The sequence below is a fragment of the Nannobrachium achirus genome (genome assembly GCF_963921795.1).
Source record: "Nannobrachium achirus genome assembly, chromosome: 1".
NCBI lineage: Eukaryota > Metazoa > Chordata > Actinopteri > Myctophiformes > Myctophidae > Nannobrachium > Nannobrachium achirus.
In genome coordinates, this window is record NC_137810.1 from 19,083,025 (window position 1) to 19,099,984 (window position 16,960).

Below are 16,960 nucleotides of genomic sequence, written 5' to 3' on the forward strand. Positions count from 1 at the left end.
TAACTCCCATCATCACAGACCACACCCACGAGCAGCATCCTCCGTCCTGCAGCTACGTGGAGCGTCTGAGGAGAGAGGCTCTGCAAGGAGACGTGGGGAGAGAGGAGGACAGCGTGGAGGCTGGGAGGAGGGCTCTGGACAGGAGCTCCTACCACCACGCCATCGCAGCCTTGGAGAGCAGCGAGGGAGAGGAAGAGGAGGGCGGCGCCGGGAGGGAAGAAGAGGAGGAAGAGAAGGAGAGGTCGACCTTTCGGTGCCCGGTGTTTGAGACGGAGTCGGTGTTCCGGCCGTCGGACTTTGGTTCTCGTCTTCTGCCCGCGGAGAACAAGCCGCTGGAAATGGTGGTTCTGAAGAGGGCCAAGGAGCTGCTGCTGGACCATGACCACCACAGCATAGCCAGACACCTGCTGATGGCCGACTGCCTGGTACGCAATACATGCATATCGTCGTTGTCGGGTGAAAACCTTGTATGTCCAAGAACGTTTGTTTTGCATTTATCATTTTAAAAATGATTTAAACTAGTGAAAACAGCCGATCTACAAGCACACAACGCCTTGTGGTTGTGCGACGGCCTTGTATGATGAAGCAGGGCTTTACTTTGCGAAAGAACGTACACCTTTGAAACTTGGAGATACAAGGTTTCCACCCGACAACGACGATATAATCAACAGATTGCACATTATGGCCTTTAGGCAGGGGTCTTCAATATTGAGATTAGACAGACGGGTGGTTAAGACAGACTCACAGGACCGAAAACATTATCCCTAATAATAACAATCATGCATTATTGCCTTAAAGCCATTCATCAACACAGACATTAGCCCTGAATACATGACTCTCATATACATGAGAGTCATGATCTCCGGTTGATCATTGTAGTGAACGGAGAAGATGCGATGACGCGACTGTCCACTAGAGGCGGAAGTCCTATGTTAAGCAAAATAATTTCGGACAAAAATGCTTTTTATTCAACAATCCGGCAGCGGCGTGTAATGAACGTTGCACGGCGTCAAATCGTTAGCAGAGTTGGCTTGGGTAAGCACTTTATTTTTGAAATCTGACGTTCCTAGCTCAAACCGTTGAGGGCTCGATTCCACACTGGTCCTCATGTTAAGGGCACAGCATAACTCTCATGTATATGAGAGTCATGTATTCAGGGCTACACAGACATATAAGTGTACAGGTAGACAGACAGACACATGCATGCACTCACTGATACACGTACTGTAGACACACAAAGACACTATCTAACCTGCAGGTACGCAAACATGTTTACTGCTGCTCTTAAAAACAGTTCCTCTGTCCATCTGACTGCCAGTATTCTAGAGAATTAGATTAAAACTAGCCTGCTGTCCATGTTGTTGCTGCTCACATTAAAACGAATCGCATGATGCACCACAATCACGCAAGGGACACAAACAGCCCTGAGAGAAAATAACAACAGCTGAAACAGCCATGGTCCGAGTTAACCACACGCTGACACACATACCGTTAACGCACACCAAATTATGCAATTAGCCAGTAGCTATGCCCCTCCCCTAAAAGCTTTTGTCCATTGCTAGCTTAGCAACTGGCAGCTTGCCAAGGCTGTTGCCAAGGCAAACCTTGGCAAGCAGGAAGTTATTCTAAGCTAACATTGGACAAAAGCTTTTTGGGAGGGGCATAGCTACTGGCTAATTATGAACAGACAGATTATCAGACAGTTAAGACAGACAGACAGACAGACAGACAGACAGACAGACCCCCAAATTGATATGTATTTGGCCACGGACCCCCATATGAAAATGTTGTGTGCCAGGGGAGATTTGTGTTAAAACGTTCAAAAATAGTTCCAAATCTCCCATCCTTCCATTCCAACATTTTCGACCGCTGCAGTAGACCAGTGGTTCTCGACCTGTGGGTCGGGACCCCCAGAGGGGGTTTTCTCACTCAACAGTAAACAAACCAACACAAAGTTTAAGTCTATAGCACATTTCGAAATTGACAATTTAATGACTTTGTAATACCTCTGAAATAACAAATTAAACATCGGCCAAATTGTCAAATATAAGAGGCAGACATTGTGAAAATAGCCGATCTACATGCTCACAACGCCGCGTTGTGAGCATGTAGATCGGCTATTTTCACAATAGAATCGTGATATACAAATTGTAATGCCTCAACTCTTGGGTGGGGGGGTCCCCAGTTAAAATATGATTATTTTGGGGGTCGTGGCCTGAAAAGGTTGAGAACCACTGACAGACAGACAGACATAAAACTTGTGGTAAAACCTGATTGGATGATGTGTGTCTCTTGTTTTCTCAGGTTGCTAGGATACTGGGTGTGTCGGAGGAAGTGAAAGAGCAGATGGGCGTGGCCTCAGGTCTGGAACTGGTGACTCTGCCCCACGGTCAGCAGCTGAGACTGGACCTGTTGGAGAGGTATACTCACTCACTGTCTATGACTATATGAGACTGGACATTTCAAGATTTCCCCAAAATGGCAGATCTACAAGCTCATAGCACGGCACAATGTGACATGCTATATGAGCTTGTACATCTGTTAATTTTGAATAGACAAAAGTATAAAATATGGTTAAAGTTTTTTCATCAAGTTTTTTTACAAAATGTAACTTTTTTGCACAAATGTTCAAGATTTTTCAAAAATAGCAGATCTACAAGCTCTATAAGCTTGTATGATGTTGCAATTTTTTAATAGTCAAAAGTATAAAATATGGTTAAAGTTTTTCACAAATTAATGCCCTACTTTCTACAAGCTGGTGATGCCACACGTGAGCTTTTAGACCTGCTTCTTTTTGTGAAAGTGGATAAGTCTGGTTTTATAAATACCAAACAAAATGAAAAGAATTAACAAGGGGCACCTGCTGGCCTACTGGTCCAGGCGCATACCACTTAGGCATTGCCACATAGGCATGGATGCCTGGCTGCGTCGCCGGTTTGATCCCTGATTCGGACGACCTTTACCGCGCGTCACTCCCCATCTCTCCCCCATTTCCTGTCAGTCTACTGTCCTATCAATAAAGGCATAAAAGAACAAATCTTTGAAAAGATTTAACAAGCTTGTGACCACATTTAAACAAAACACAGGTTCCTTATTTTGCAGAAAGTAACAGTTTTTTGGACATTCAAGGTTATGTGTGCGCTGTAAATTCAAGTCTGAGGAATCCCATTTGGTTACATTTTGTACACTCTGAGTGATGGATGAATTAACACTGATAATTTTACTGTGCTACAGCTACGCACATGCACACACAAGAGTATCAAGTGGCGCACACAGTCACACACTCAAGTATAAAGCGGTGAGTCCATGGGGACTCATGATTCAACTTTGATTTAATTTTCATGCCTGCTGGCTTGACTTGGGTTTAGTTCCTGTGACCTTTGACTTGGTTTGTGTGACATGGATCTGAGCTCTGACCTGTCATATTTATGACTTGTGACTCACATTAAATTGTAGTTCTGCTATTCTCTGCCATTCTCTGCACGCAACACCATCACGCCATGAAACATAAATTTGTGTGCCGTGAGAAAAAGTCCAGGAGTGCCGTGGGAGTCAGTACCTTGTTTGCATTGCATCCCAATAGAGGCAAATTACAGTATATACCCTGACCAAAACATATTGTAACCACTTTCAGCCATTTTCAGTGAGGACCCAGTGTATGATATTTTATGGATACTGAAGTCATTGCAACCGTAGGACGCATGTTAAGTATGAAAACCTGCAGATCATGTCCGTCCGTCAAGTTAACGAGGCGTCACATGTCAGCGTGACATGAGGCGTCATCATCTGATGTCTTGATGACATCAGATCCCTGATGTCATGTCCTTGTCTCTTTTATACCGATATATGGAAATCTCTCATGTCATGAAATATTAAGTCCATATCTGGGAATGCCAATATATGGACATATTGTCAGTCAGTCTCATGTGGTCTATGACATCAGACATCTATGATGTCAGGCGTCTGTCATCTCCATATTTGGGAGAATATGTGCAATGTTTTGGTCAAAGTTTATCCCATGCCAAAGCTCCATTGCTCGCCCAGCAGTCTGCCGTCACCCAGGCGAATGCGTGCATGCGCCCATGTGCATGTGCCAATGTGAAAGGGCGAGGTCGCTTCTCGCCCTTAGTCTTAATCTTACTAATGCTTGTGAAAATGACTACTAATTATCACTAAATGTACTTCATGTTAAACGTACTCTTTGCACCACCTTCTCCTCGCTCTCCCAGACATCACACCATGGCGATCGGCGTTGCCGTGGATATCCTGGGATGCACAGGCAGCGTGGAGGAGCGGGCCACCACACTGAACCGCATCATCCTTGTCGCCATGGAGCTGAAAGACGCCGTGGGTGACCTGTACGCTTTCACTGCTCTGATGAAGGCCCTGGACCTGCCACAGGTAAACACACACACAGCCCCAAACACAAAATGCTATTTTTGAATTTGAATCCTGAAAAGTAACAGTTTTGGACATACAGTATGAGGTTTCCACCCGGCAGAATGGAATCCCCCAGGGGTCTGTCCTTGGCCCTCAAAACATTTCCCTCTACACCAAATCGACAATAGCTATATCAGCTATTTTCACCATAAATGTTCGCCTATTATGCCATGCCCAGAATAAGAATAGGGACGCTAGGGTTCATGAGGCTCATAATACAGGAAAAAAAAACATCTATTACAGTCATACCCCCCTTTCTCTCTCTCTCTCTCTCTGTCTCTCAAACAATGTTAGTTGTATTGATCAGAATCCCCAGAAGGAAACTGGAGCGCACACACAGCTGTGTGATTCTTATTTGATGACCACGAACGATACATCTTCGTCAGAGTAAAGTGTGCTTCTCTGTGGTCCATGTGCAGATCAATCGTTTGGAGCAGACATGGACCGCACTGAGAAGGAGCTACACACAGACGGCCATCAACTACGAGAAAACACTTAAACCCTTCTACAAGAACCTGTATGAAGGCACAGGTAATGGACGCACACGCACGCACACACACACACACACGCACAGTGGCACACACAAAGTCACACACAAATTTCAGTCGCCAAGAGGCAGCACAGCAGTTAAGAGTTACAGAGTGACAGGTATACTGTCGTATAGGCTACAGCAATACAAAGGCAAGAGAAACAGCACCGTCAATAAACAACAGTATACAGTGCTCATCAGCCCTCCTTTAGCCTGATTGTTATTGCCTGCAGGTGTTCCACTCCTAAAGCCAGTACTGAGAGGGACAGACAGAGAATATAAAGACACCTCATATAAAGAGAAAGAAAGAAAACATTGCAACAAAAAGTACCATCAATGATGAACAAAGAGTATACAACAGTATAAATCCAGAGCAAACAGCCTGTAACAGAAAGAGAGAGTGTGGGTTGCAATATAAGGTACATTCAGGGCTTTCCCTCCAGCCACACATACTGTAATAAAAGCAGTGGTGGAAAAAGTACCCACATTCTTTACTTAAGTAAAAGTATCAATACTGTACTGTAGAAATACTCTGTTACAAGTAAAAGTCCGGAATTCAAAATGTACTTGAGTAAAAGTACGAAAGTGTGGGCATCAAAATGTGCTTGGAGTACCAAAAGGAAAAGAACAAAATGTTTGAAAATAGCAGATCTACAAGCTCACAACGCGTCGCAGCCAAGGCATAAAATAGGGCTAAAGTGTTCTATGTATGTTTTATAACATTATAATTTACATCACTGAAGTGACTAGTAACTAAAGTTTTCAAATAAATGTAGTGGAGTAAAAGTACAATATTTGGATCAGAGATATAGTGGAGTAAAAGTATTGGAAATTGGAAATACCCAAGTAAAGTACAAATACCTCAAAATTAAGTAAATCTACTAAGTTACTTTACACCACTAAATAAAAGTCAACAAGTAGATAAAGGTTAAACAAGGCAACTCATTCTGATTTGTGTTAAACAAACATTCCTGTCATTCTCAGCGTCCCTCCCCCCTGTGGTGTGCGTGCCTCTGCTGCTGCCCCTCCTCACCCTGATGGAACGGCCGTCAATCACTCCGGAGGGGGCGGAGCTGTGGGAGACCAGCGAACAGGGCTGCGACATCATGCTGCGCCACCTGCAGGCCGCACGCAGCGTTGCGCACAACGCACACAGCTACACAGCCAGCGCACAGACGGCTTTACAAGGTACCCAAGTTTAGCCTTTATGGTTTACTACTGTATGTTATCCTATCTGATCTATACATATATACTCTGTCGCTGTTGCGTGGAAACCTTAGTATGTCCATAACCAGGGGTCATCGCCATGCTGGCTTTTGTTAACGGCCTTGCAGGGTTAACGGACATACAAACTTTGTGGGCAATAATATTACCTGAAACACATAAGGAGATAGCACTGAATGACCATAAAAGGTCTGTAACTCTGAGAGTGTACAAATAGACCCTTACGGGTCCATTTGTACACTCTCATAGTTAGTGACTCACAACAAGCTCACAACATGTTACGATGAGATGCATTGTGAGCTTGTAGATCTGCTGTTTTCGCTGCTCGTGTTATACTGTATTATGACGAGGTACGGCATTGATCTGCCAAAAGTTAAATATGGAGATGCAAGGTTTCTCCCTGATAGCGACTATATACTGTTAATGACTTACAGAATGAGTGCAGCTTTGGGTAATAACCTTGAAAAGACTATTAATTTCTTCAAATGTGTGTCTAGGCTTCCAGTGTGATGAAGACCTCCTGGAAGTGTTCAAGACAGACTTTCAGCTGCGGCTGCTCTGGGGGAGTCGTGGAGCCACCGTGAACCAGTCCGATCGCTTCAACAAGTTCACCCTCATCCTCACCGCGCTGTCGCGGAAACTGGAGCCCCCTCCCAAAACACACACCCAGATCTGAGGAACAGAGTAGCGGACACACACACACACACACACACACCGTTCGGGTTCTTCTGAGAAAGATCTTTTCTTCCTTGTTGCTGGAGCAACGTTAGCAGCTGGAGTGGGAAATACTTTCTGCAAGCTGCTCCAGGTCTACTGTACAGTGTGTTTTGAAACGCACTCGACTGCATGTTGCTCTCCTGCTGATAGGTTGGATCTGTTCTGTGGTGCAGTGGTTCTCAAACGTTTTCATTTCAAAACCCATAACTCAGAGAGTGTACAAATGGAACCAAATGGACCCGTTTACGGATCCATTTGGTTCCATTTGTACACTCGGTGAGTTACAGACCTGTGAGGATCCATTTGGTTCCGTTTTGTACACTCTCTGAGTTACAGACCTGTGAGGGTCCATTTGGAACCGCCCTCCCACCCCCAAGGAACCCGGAGGACCCCTGGACCCCACTTTGGAAACCACTGATAAAGTGTCTCGGCTCGATTTGCGATAAAGCGGTGAATAGTTCTACCAACAGAGCTGTGGGTGGACTGAATATGACCTCTGGTCACTGGAGAATCATATCCACAGCCATGTTTGTTCCATCATGCACCTGCTCCCTACCTGTAGCTTCTATGTAGCTTACGATTCAATGCCAGCTGATCCCCCCCCCCCCCTTTTATGTTGGACATCTTGCAATGTGATGATGTAATATAATTTAAACACTGAGGATTTTCTTTTTTTACTGTGGGGGTAAAAAAGATCATTTATAGCCAGAGAATCTAGCCGACACACATTTTCAATGTACAGTGGAGTTCATATATTGTTATATTGTGGCTTACATACAGAACATAGATAGCAGAGTTGTTATTGTTATTTTGCGATGGGTGAGGTTAGAAGACCAGCATTGCTTTAATGAACCTGGGTTCAAGAATGGCAGACACTCGGTCAACAGAAGTGTGACTGGTCTGTCTGTCTGTTGACTGGGGTGGTCAATGTCCCTCCTGTCTGTCTGTGGTGTCCCTTACTGTCTGTCTTTTGACCAGGGTGGTCAATGTCCCCAACTGTAGACTTTTGGGAGTTAGAATCACTGGGTGGACAAAGTGTGTAACTTTGTCCTCTCAAAGGGCCAACTGGGGGACCCCCAGTGGTCCTTGAGTGACAGCATTTTCACAGTCAGCAACCGTGCAACATTTCACTGCAACAAACTGCACAGAGCAATTTATGGTTGCTGATGTGCAGTATGTTAACATTAGGCACAACTCAGGTAATTAACCATTTCTTCTGAGACTGGATGTAGGCTACACAATGCAATACTTCCTGTTTTCCTGAATCTGTTAACGAAAGTTAACTTTTGACCAGCTAGTAGTAGAAATTGATACCTTTTTAAAGGGATTGGCTGGTGTTACGGAAACAAATGGATGCCTTGACATCTTGAATTTTGGTCTATTTATTTCCCACCAAGGTACTTTGGATAAAATGTTTTTTTTTTCTTTTTTTTTTACATTGGCACTCCAACGAAGAGCATTTTCCTTTGTACCAAGGTATCATCAAGCACCTTAGTGATAGGGGATGGTTTTGCTAATTGATTATGAAGAAATGTTTTGCACACTTTAATGTGTCATGTATGAAAACAGTAGTAAAATTCAAAATATCAGTGCATCCCTTTAAGACACTTAAATAGTGTTTTTCTTTTTTATTCCTGGTGTGAAAAGACAGAATGGAATAAGAAAGCTTTAAGAGGAGGAGGGGACGAACACTCCTGCAGAGCCAGTACTACTGTATATTGTTAACAAAAATAACTATTTAATAATGTTTATGTATAATACAGGTTTTGGTTTTTATAATAGCCTGTTGTCCCCTGTGGAGATTCTTGGCTGCTTTCAAATAGGAACATAATATCACTGCTGTCGGGCATAAAACTCCTATCTCCATATTTGAGATGCCTTCTTCGTATTTACGTTTTTTTGTAAACAAATGCCCTATACTTCAGATCATCAGTCAGTTGAAAACGCAGCACGAAACGACTCGTTTTGAGCTTTTAGATCTTCTGCTTTTGCTACTTTTGAATTTGAATCCTGAAAAGTACTGGAACAGTTTGGGACATATGAGGTTTCCACCCGACAGAGACGATATTTGGCTCATGTGACCCCTTTTGTGATTGATCCTTTTTTTCGGATCGCAAAATATGGATAAATCATTTTGATCAATAATTTGATAATGAGTTTTGCAAGGAAAGCCCTTCATCTTGGGTGAGATAGTTAATATTTGGATTGAATGACGCTGTCATATAATAGTGTGACATTTATAGTAAGATCTGGTTCATCCTATTGTACTAATAGCAACAACAAAAAAAGAAAAGAACAAAGACCTTAACCCTTATAGGCATTATTTATGCAAGGACATTTTCACAAATCTGACAACCAACAACAAAAAATAAAGAAATTTGAAGTGATTTCTTTTCATTTAGACGAGTATTCTGTGTTAGCTAATGTGAATTTAGCTAAACGATCTCAGCATTAACATGTATTATGTTTTTATTTTATTTTCATCCCTGTCCTAGACTGGGTGAATACAAGTACAGAAACTCAGATTTTCAGCCTCTGAATCTTGACCTTTTGTTGTTGCCACTATGGAAACATCAGATCTGGGTACCACGGGTTTACAAATCAGACTTTCTGTACTTAATGTAAAGACAGACCTCATGGTCTAACTGGTTTAAGTATGTCATTGTGTGCAGTACTAAAGGTGTACATATTTTAAGCGTCGGCATGTTGATACTAGACTGTAATATATTTTCTCTAGGAGACTTGACTGTAAAAAGATATTGATGAATTTTAATGTTAAATAATAAATATACAATATAATCTGTACATGATGACTTTTTGGATTTGTTGTATCAGTTACAGTCTGTGCATTGAGGTGGACAAAAGCAAGAAATGCATGATGCGACAACGGCAATTACCAGAACATCTTTGAAGCAGGTTAGTTTATATTTATATTCATAAATATGTCGGTGTTATCTAACTATTCATTTACCGAATGTCTGCATGCTGACTTCACTGATACTGAACAGTGTCGCCACCATGGTAACAGCCGCATGCTGCAACAATGCCCACATATTGTCTGTCTGACACGATGAAACAAGTGACCAAATTTGGCTGATGACTGACATCATTACGGTGCCCACATTTGGAGATGACTGACATCACTGACTGACATCACTACAGTGCCCAAATTTGGAGATGACATCACAGACTGGCCTGGACACGGAAAAAAGCCAGACAGACAGAGATAGGAGATCTCCATATCGTCACTGTCGGGCAGAAACCTTGTATCTCCAAGTTTCAAATTTGTACGTTTTTTCGCAAGGTAAAGCCCTGCTTCATCAGACAAGGCCGTTGCACAAAAGTAGTGAAAACAGCAGATCTACAAGCACACAACACCTCGCACGCGAGGCGTTGTGTGCTTGTAGATCGGCTGTTTTCACTAGTTTAGTTCATTTATTTAGATGATATAAAAAACGAATGGTTTTGGACATACAAGGTTTTCACCCGACAGTGACGATATGATGTATGGGCATGAAACACAGACACAAGACAGACAGATGGATACAACGGGTATTCATGGGTTGCATTTGTAGTCCTAAACCGGCCATATTGAGGACCAACACAGGTGTTCAATGTGTCTGATTGGCATAGAACCAATGTACTACGTTAATCAAAACACCTGTGTTGGTCCTCAAAATGGCTGGTGTAGGACTACAAATGCAACCCATGAATTGCACAACTGGACGTCAATGGTGGCTATTCTGCCCAACGGACACCGGTCTGGGTTCTCCAACATTACTTCTGAGACTCCTACATTCAATCCCTCATATACTATGCACACCCCCCGGGCACAGGACTAGTTCATTTAGATTTTTCATTTATTAATACAGTACAGAACAGTTTTTTATGGGCACAAAACCTGAGAAGTTTCGTCACATGAACTTGGTCTGAATCTAAACCTTAAATTAAAGAGTTATATTATGGTACCACTTCCTGGATGTACATCCTATCCAACATTACTGTACATGTATGCCAATGGAGCAATAAGTATACAAATCTACTTTACACTGCTGCTTGTTTTATTAGAACAATATCTTGGGGGGGGGGGGGGCGATTTTTACAAAGTGTCTGACAACATTCAATGTAAAAAGTGATGTGCACAACATGGAGAAATAGTACTGCCATTGGTTATTACAATGTACTGTATACAACGATAAAAACACGCTACAGGGTTTTGACATAATTATTATCGTCACCATCCAGCGAAAAAAAAAAAAAAAAAGATTGAAAGTCAGTTAAATATAAAAATGCATGTGAAAAGATTAATTGTCGTAAATACAGTGATTCTGCAGGACACTGACGATACTGTACATACGTAGTTAACCACTTAAACCCCAGGATTTGTATGGGAAAACCTAGAAAATAGCAGATCAACAAGTTTACAACGTGTCAAGCTGCGACGTGTAGTAGACTACTTGTAAACTTGCCTGAACTGAGAATACACTAGTATAGAGCCCTGAGGGACTCCGCTCAGCAATGCATGAGGTTTAAGTGGTTAAAATCAAGAGGAGGGATGAGAACATGTCTGGTGGTTTAAGCTGTGTGGTTCACCGAGTTGAAACAGCACCACACCCACAGTAGCTTGGTAGACTAGAACAGTGTTTCTCAAACTTTCACATTTCAAGGCCTCCCCTTAACTCTGACAGTGTTCAAATGGAACCAAATGGACCCATTAGGGTTCATTTGGTTCCATTTGTACACCGTCAGAGTTACAGACTTGTATGGGTCAATTTAGAACCCCTATAAAAGAACCCACAGATTTCCTGGTATCCACTTTGAGAACCACTGGACTAGAAGAGCACTGCTGCGCAATTCCTACTTAAATCTTCTCTAGCCTTTTCAAAGATATTTTGTTGAAATATTTTTACATAATATTCAGAATTTCAGCACAGTGGATATTATGATAGGCAGCTCACAGTTTTTTTTTTTCATACACGGTGAAAGAAATCACACAAAGTACATAAAATGTAGAGTGGCATTTGGCGGATCACATTTGTGTCATTGCTCATTTATCATTAATGCTACACTATGTTGTCAATCAGAACCTAGTACTGTACAGTATATCACATAGGGCAGTATGCTAACAACTTGGCCCTTGAGTTCACCTTTAAGAGGAAATGTAATTAAGCTATGTGGCCCCTAAAGCCTCTATCAGAGTCCAGGGTGAAGAGCTATTCACCGCAAATTTTAGGTGTAAAGCTATCCACCTAAAGTGAGAAGTGGAGGCCATCATAGTCAGTCACGGTGAAGTCCTATTCACCGTGACTGCCTGGTCTAGATCGAACAATCAGTGAATGGGATGAAGAGCCTATCTGTCTGAAAGTAAAAACAGAGAGATGTGTCGGGGACTCGCGGTGGAAAGCTCTTCACCGCAAGTAATGACGCAACGTTGTAGTTTTATGACTCAAAAAGACTACACCGCGGTGGATAGCTCTTCACCGCGGTACCGACTCTGATAGGGGCTTTAGAGTCAGCACAGTTCATTAAAATGAATAACATAACATTGCAGTGCAGACAGTCCAGCTGAGGTTATGGTTCTTCACTGCTACTCGCACTGTAGTGACAATCACCCAGAGAAAGACTTTGGAACTTTGTGTACCTGTGTGCACTACCAGCATGTACTGTACAACACATTTATGCTGCTAATGTTATACCGTTTTATCCGTACACAGTAAAATCCTCAATTAACCCATTTGCAAATGGATTTTGCGGTATAGGTCAGTGTAACTTACAATAGAGGATGTGTGCATGCATAAAGTGAATGGGAAATCGAGTGGCAAAGTGAGTTTAACATCGTTTAATGCAATCAGATTGGACATTTCTGTTTGGATGTATGGGCTGGCAAGGCCAGAAAGTTGTTTTTTTGCCACTCAGTAGGCGTTACTGCATAACTTCCAGGTATGATGATGTCACGCACATACCCTCTATAGGCCCCATTTTGCCAGATGTTTCGCATTTCCAATCCGAGTTGAAACAAAGATAACCAAAAGAGATACTTGCAATTGTGTGTTGCATTTTTGTTTCTTTTGGGGTCCTCTGGCACATTAGTAGTGGTTCTCAAACCTTTTCAAGGACCCCAACATGAATCAATAGCCTATGTATTTGGCTGCGAAACCCCATCTGAAAAGGATTTTGTGCCAGGGATCCCTCATTCAAGTTTCACTTTTTCAAGATTAAAAGAAAAATAGATCTACAAGCTTGTAAATCTATTTCCATTGGTTAGTTATTATTTTCAAATAACCTATAGGGTTAAAGTGGTTAAACAGATTGTTATGCTATATTAACTAATTTTGCATGGGGACCCCCTGGAACCTCCTAAAGGATCCCTGGGGGTCCCCAGAACCCACTGCTTGAACCCACAGGCATGAGTGGGATGTTCCCAGACTGGGCCATAAGAGGAGGCCGCAGAATGCATTAAGAGCATGTTACAGAATGGTTTGAAGTTCAAGCCAAGAACAATATGTACAGTATGGTATCATTCTGTACAATTCACAGCTTCTGATGAAGAAACACAAGTTAAAAACAAAGCCTATTCGTTCACTGTTCCAAATTGACCCTGGGAAAAGAAGCGCCGTTGGCATTTCTGTTTGGAATATTATAGGAATCAGACTTAACGTTGGCCGTGTAACAATGACTAACCTGTTGAATCAACAGCATAGAAAAGAGTGTAAGGGCTTAAGTGTAGAGATTTACAGCCTTAATGCCTAAAAGTAAGAAGAAAAAGGGTGAATCTGAATCAACTCAAAGTTAAACGTCAATACAATCATTTGAAAAGAATCATGCAAAACTAAATTTGACATTGCTCATAGAGTTACAAAAGGCTTCGGAGTATAAAACCCCCCATTAAACAAGAAAATTAAGACTCATATCTCACTCACTCTATATATTTTATAGCTACAGTGGTCATTCACAGAAATAACAACTTTCTCAGCAAATAACAGACCATTTCATTCATACGTTCGTTCGGTCATTCATTCATTTCTTTATTTAGTCATGTTCAAATGCTATAGTACTGTAGGGCAAAGTGCATCGGTTCAATTCAAACCTTGTTGTCTCTTAATGCAATGTAGAGTGGCAGTTGCCATTGTTATGATAGGAGCTATCGCCTGTCAAACTATGAAAAAAAAACACCCTAAAAACAATCATCATGGAAAAACATTCAGTATGACGCAAAAAGATGTTAATTATGTACAAATCATTCAATGGTAAAAACTAAACTAAACACGCATACACACAAATTTTCAATGTTTATATGCACATTAGTGTGTAATGTGTATGCATGTTCACACATTCAAAATACAACCAATAGGAGGAATGTTGTCATGTAGATGCTACGTTCAGCCACTAGGAGGTGGGGTTGAGCTGTGGAGTCTAAAGGGACTATGGGAAATGTAGTTCAGAGAAGGGGGGGGGGGGGGGGGGGAAACAACCTGCTGTTTTGAGTGTGTCTTCAGTAACAGTCCCCTGTTGAAACAAGTTGACGTTTTAAGGCAGAGTCTGACTGCAAGGACACTGGAACGCTTCTCTCTCTCTCTCTCTTCTTGCTGGTTAGCCAAGCTTGTTGGTTGTTGTTGATCAGATCCAATTCTGAGCTATGGTGATGATGTGGTGAGAAAAGGACACCACCTGCTGGTCAGCTGGTAAAATAACAACCAGGAGGAGGAGGAGTGTGGCATAAAAGAGGAGAGGCCTGAAGAGGAGAGAAGAGGTGAAAGTAGAATAGAAAAGAGGAGAGGTGTGGATGAGAGAGAGAGAGAGAGAGAGAGAGAGAGAGAGAGAGAGAGAGAGAGAGAGAGAGAGGAGAAAAGTTGTCCTATAATTCCCAGTCCTGCTGTCTGTCCTCTGCTCTCATCTAAATGGTCATGGTGTTAGGAGTCGGCATCCATGGCATGCTGGAATCTCATTAGATAGATTATATGGCATTCAATGTCACAGACACCACATAGCTCAACCAACGAATGATGAGGCTGCACAATCACATTCGTACAAGCTAATAAAATGCATACAACTGTGATGTGCATTGAATGTTATCTATCAACATGTTTTAAATGTTAAACACAAAGTTATTAGAAGCAGTTAAATAAGTAATGTATGGAATTCACTTGTGGCCGCAGCCTGTTTTGCTAATTGTGATCACGATAAGTTGATTGTTAAGTTATGGTGAATGATCTCGTTTAAAATTGAAGGGTCTGGTAGTACAAAAAGGGTGAGCCAGCCCAGCAAGCACGGTCAGGACATGGACCAATCAGTGAGGTCTCGATTGGAGCCAGATCACAGCCCATTTGGGGATGGATCTTGACGTCATTACCAGGACGTCATATGGACTTTTTTGTTTGACAGGATTTATGTTGGTTGAAATCAGGTGATATTCTAGGCCAGATAAATATCCTAACTAGTTAGATATGTCCCAGAATATAACCTTATATGCTCATATTTCAACTAACATAACAATAATCCTGTCAAACAAAAAAGTCCATATGACGTCAAGTTCATCCCCATATGGGCTGTGATCTGGCCCCAATCGAGACGTCACTGATTGGTCCAGGTCCTGACGTGCTTGCTGGGAGGTGCTCAAAAGGACTGCAGCCTGCCAACATACAGGCGTGGTCATTGACTTGGCGATGTATTTGTTTTGTTCGTGCTCTCCCAGGCTGATAGAATTATTAAAAAACCCTTTCAAGTTTTGCTTCCTTGTCCATCTTTGGGTTTTAGTCCCTACTCTGTTATCCTACTCATTCCCACAACACAAACACGCACGAACGCACACACACACACACACACACACACACAGAGCGGGTCCATGGTGTTACGGTCACCGATGCTGTGTAATGAAACAGGACCACATTTAGGACACGTTTAAAACACGCTACGTTCATGCTGGATGTACAGTATGTGGGTGACACATTAGAACAGGCATGAGGTGCAGAGTGGCGCAGGCAGGCGGGCAGGCAGACAGACATCACCAACAGAGCACAGATACAGACGATGGAATATTATCTGGAGGAGAGCAACAATGTCATTGTTAGTGGTAGTTTGACACGCTGCCAGACAAACAGCATTATCAACCTCAAAGGCATGCCCTGACATTTTTGTCATCACGTCTGTCTTCAACAGGCACTTGCCACAAGGGTAAAAATACTTGTTTGTACTCCAATTAACTGGAGAGAAAGAAAGAAAGAAAGATAACAAGCCATGTTAGCATACCTTGTTGAAACCAATGTTGGCTCCAAACTGCAAGTTGGCATGCTAGTTTCAAGTGTGTGGTAACCACTGGTTTAAATGAGGAATGCATACATGGTTATTCAATGGTTTTCAAGGCAGCTGTGGTTAAAGACAAACAGTACTGCTTACACACATTTTGACCGATGCCTGTTGAAGATATTAAAAAAGGCCATGGCATACCTTCATTAAGGAAATGGATGACATTGACTGAATGAATGAAGCGGGGAGCTGCACCTGTCTCCAACTACTACTAAAGTAATATCATAGACGTCCTGCCTTTTATAAGATGGCTGCTCCTGCACCAAGAGGAATTGCTTGGAAAATGTTACAGATTGTCGTAAGGGTCCGACTTCTAAAATGGCTACCATCGTCTTTCCTGTTCCAAAATGTGTATTGACGTCACAATGCCAGTTTTAGCAATAAACCTGTTCTCTCTCTTCCGCATACATAATGCGTGACCAAGCCCTTATGGAGGTCTATGGCACTCAGTTGTATTACTGGCCATGGATGTTGTGAGCATGCAGACATGCAACCTGGCTCCAAGCTCGCCTCTCTCCGTCTAGCCATTTCCCCCTCTCTCCCTCCGTTTCACTCTCATCTCTCTCTCTTTCCCTCCTCCTCCCCCTCTCTGTCAGCCACACCCCTATTTCCACCACCACCAATCAGCAATCAGCGTGAGACCCTCCACCGGCCAACCAAATCAGCCTGGCCACCCTGCAGACCTCAGGAACCTGCAGTCACACAGGAGAAAGAGAATGTTACCAATAGCACACACACCAAATATGT

The 16,960-nt window shown here is 42.5% G+C and overlaps 1 protein-coding gene across 1 annotated transcript in view; it reads left to right on the top strand.

The window, feature by feature from the left end:
• bcar3 (BCAR3 adaptor protein, NSP family member) overlaps nucleotides 1-6,880 on the top strand; it is a gene marked incomplete at its 5' end in the record, with an annotated part of 89,822 nt that extends 82,942 nt beyond the window's left edge. Inside the window, 6 exons of the mRNA XM_080727592.1 lie at nucleotides 19-425; nucleotides 2,305-2,420; nucleotides 4,230-4,401; nucleotides 4,860-4,971; nucleotides 5,954-6,157; nucleotides 6,691-6,880. Of these exons, the coding sequence (XP_080583718.1) occupies nucleotides 19-425; nucleotides 2,305-2,420; nucleotides 4,230-4,401; nucleotides 4,860-4,971; nucleotides 5,954-6,157; nucleotides 6,691-6,869 (1,190 nt within the window). The 3' untranslated portion in view covers nucleotides 6,870-6,880. The remainder of the gene's footprint in view (nucleotides 1-18; nucleotides 426-2,304; nucleotides 2,421-4,229; nucleotides 4,402-4,859; nucleotides 4,972-5,953; nucleotides 6,158-6,690) is intronic.
• Nucleotides 6,881-16,960: the final 10,080 nt, after the last annotated feature.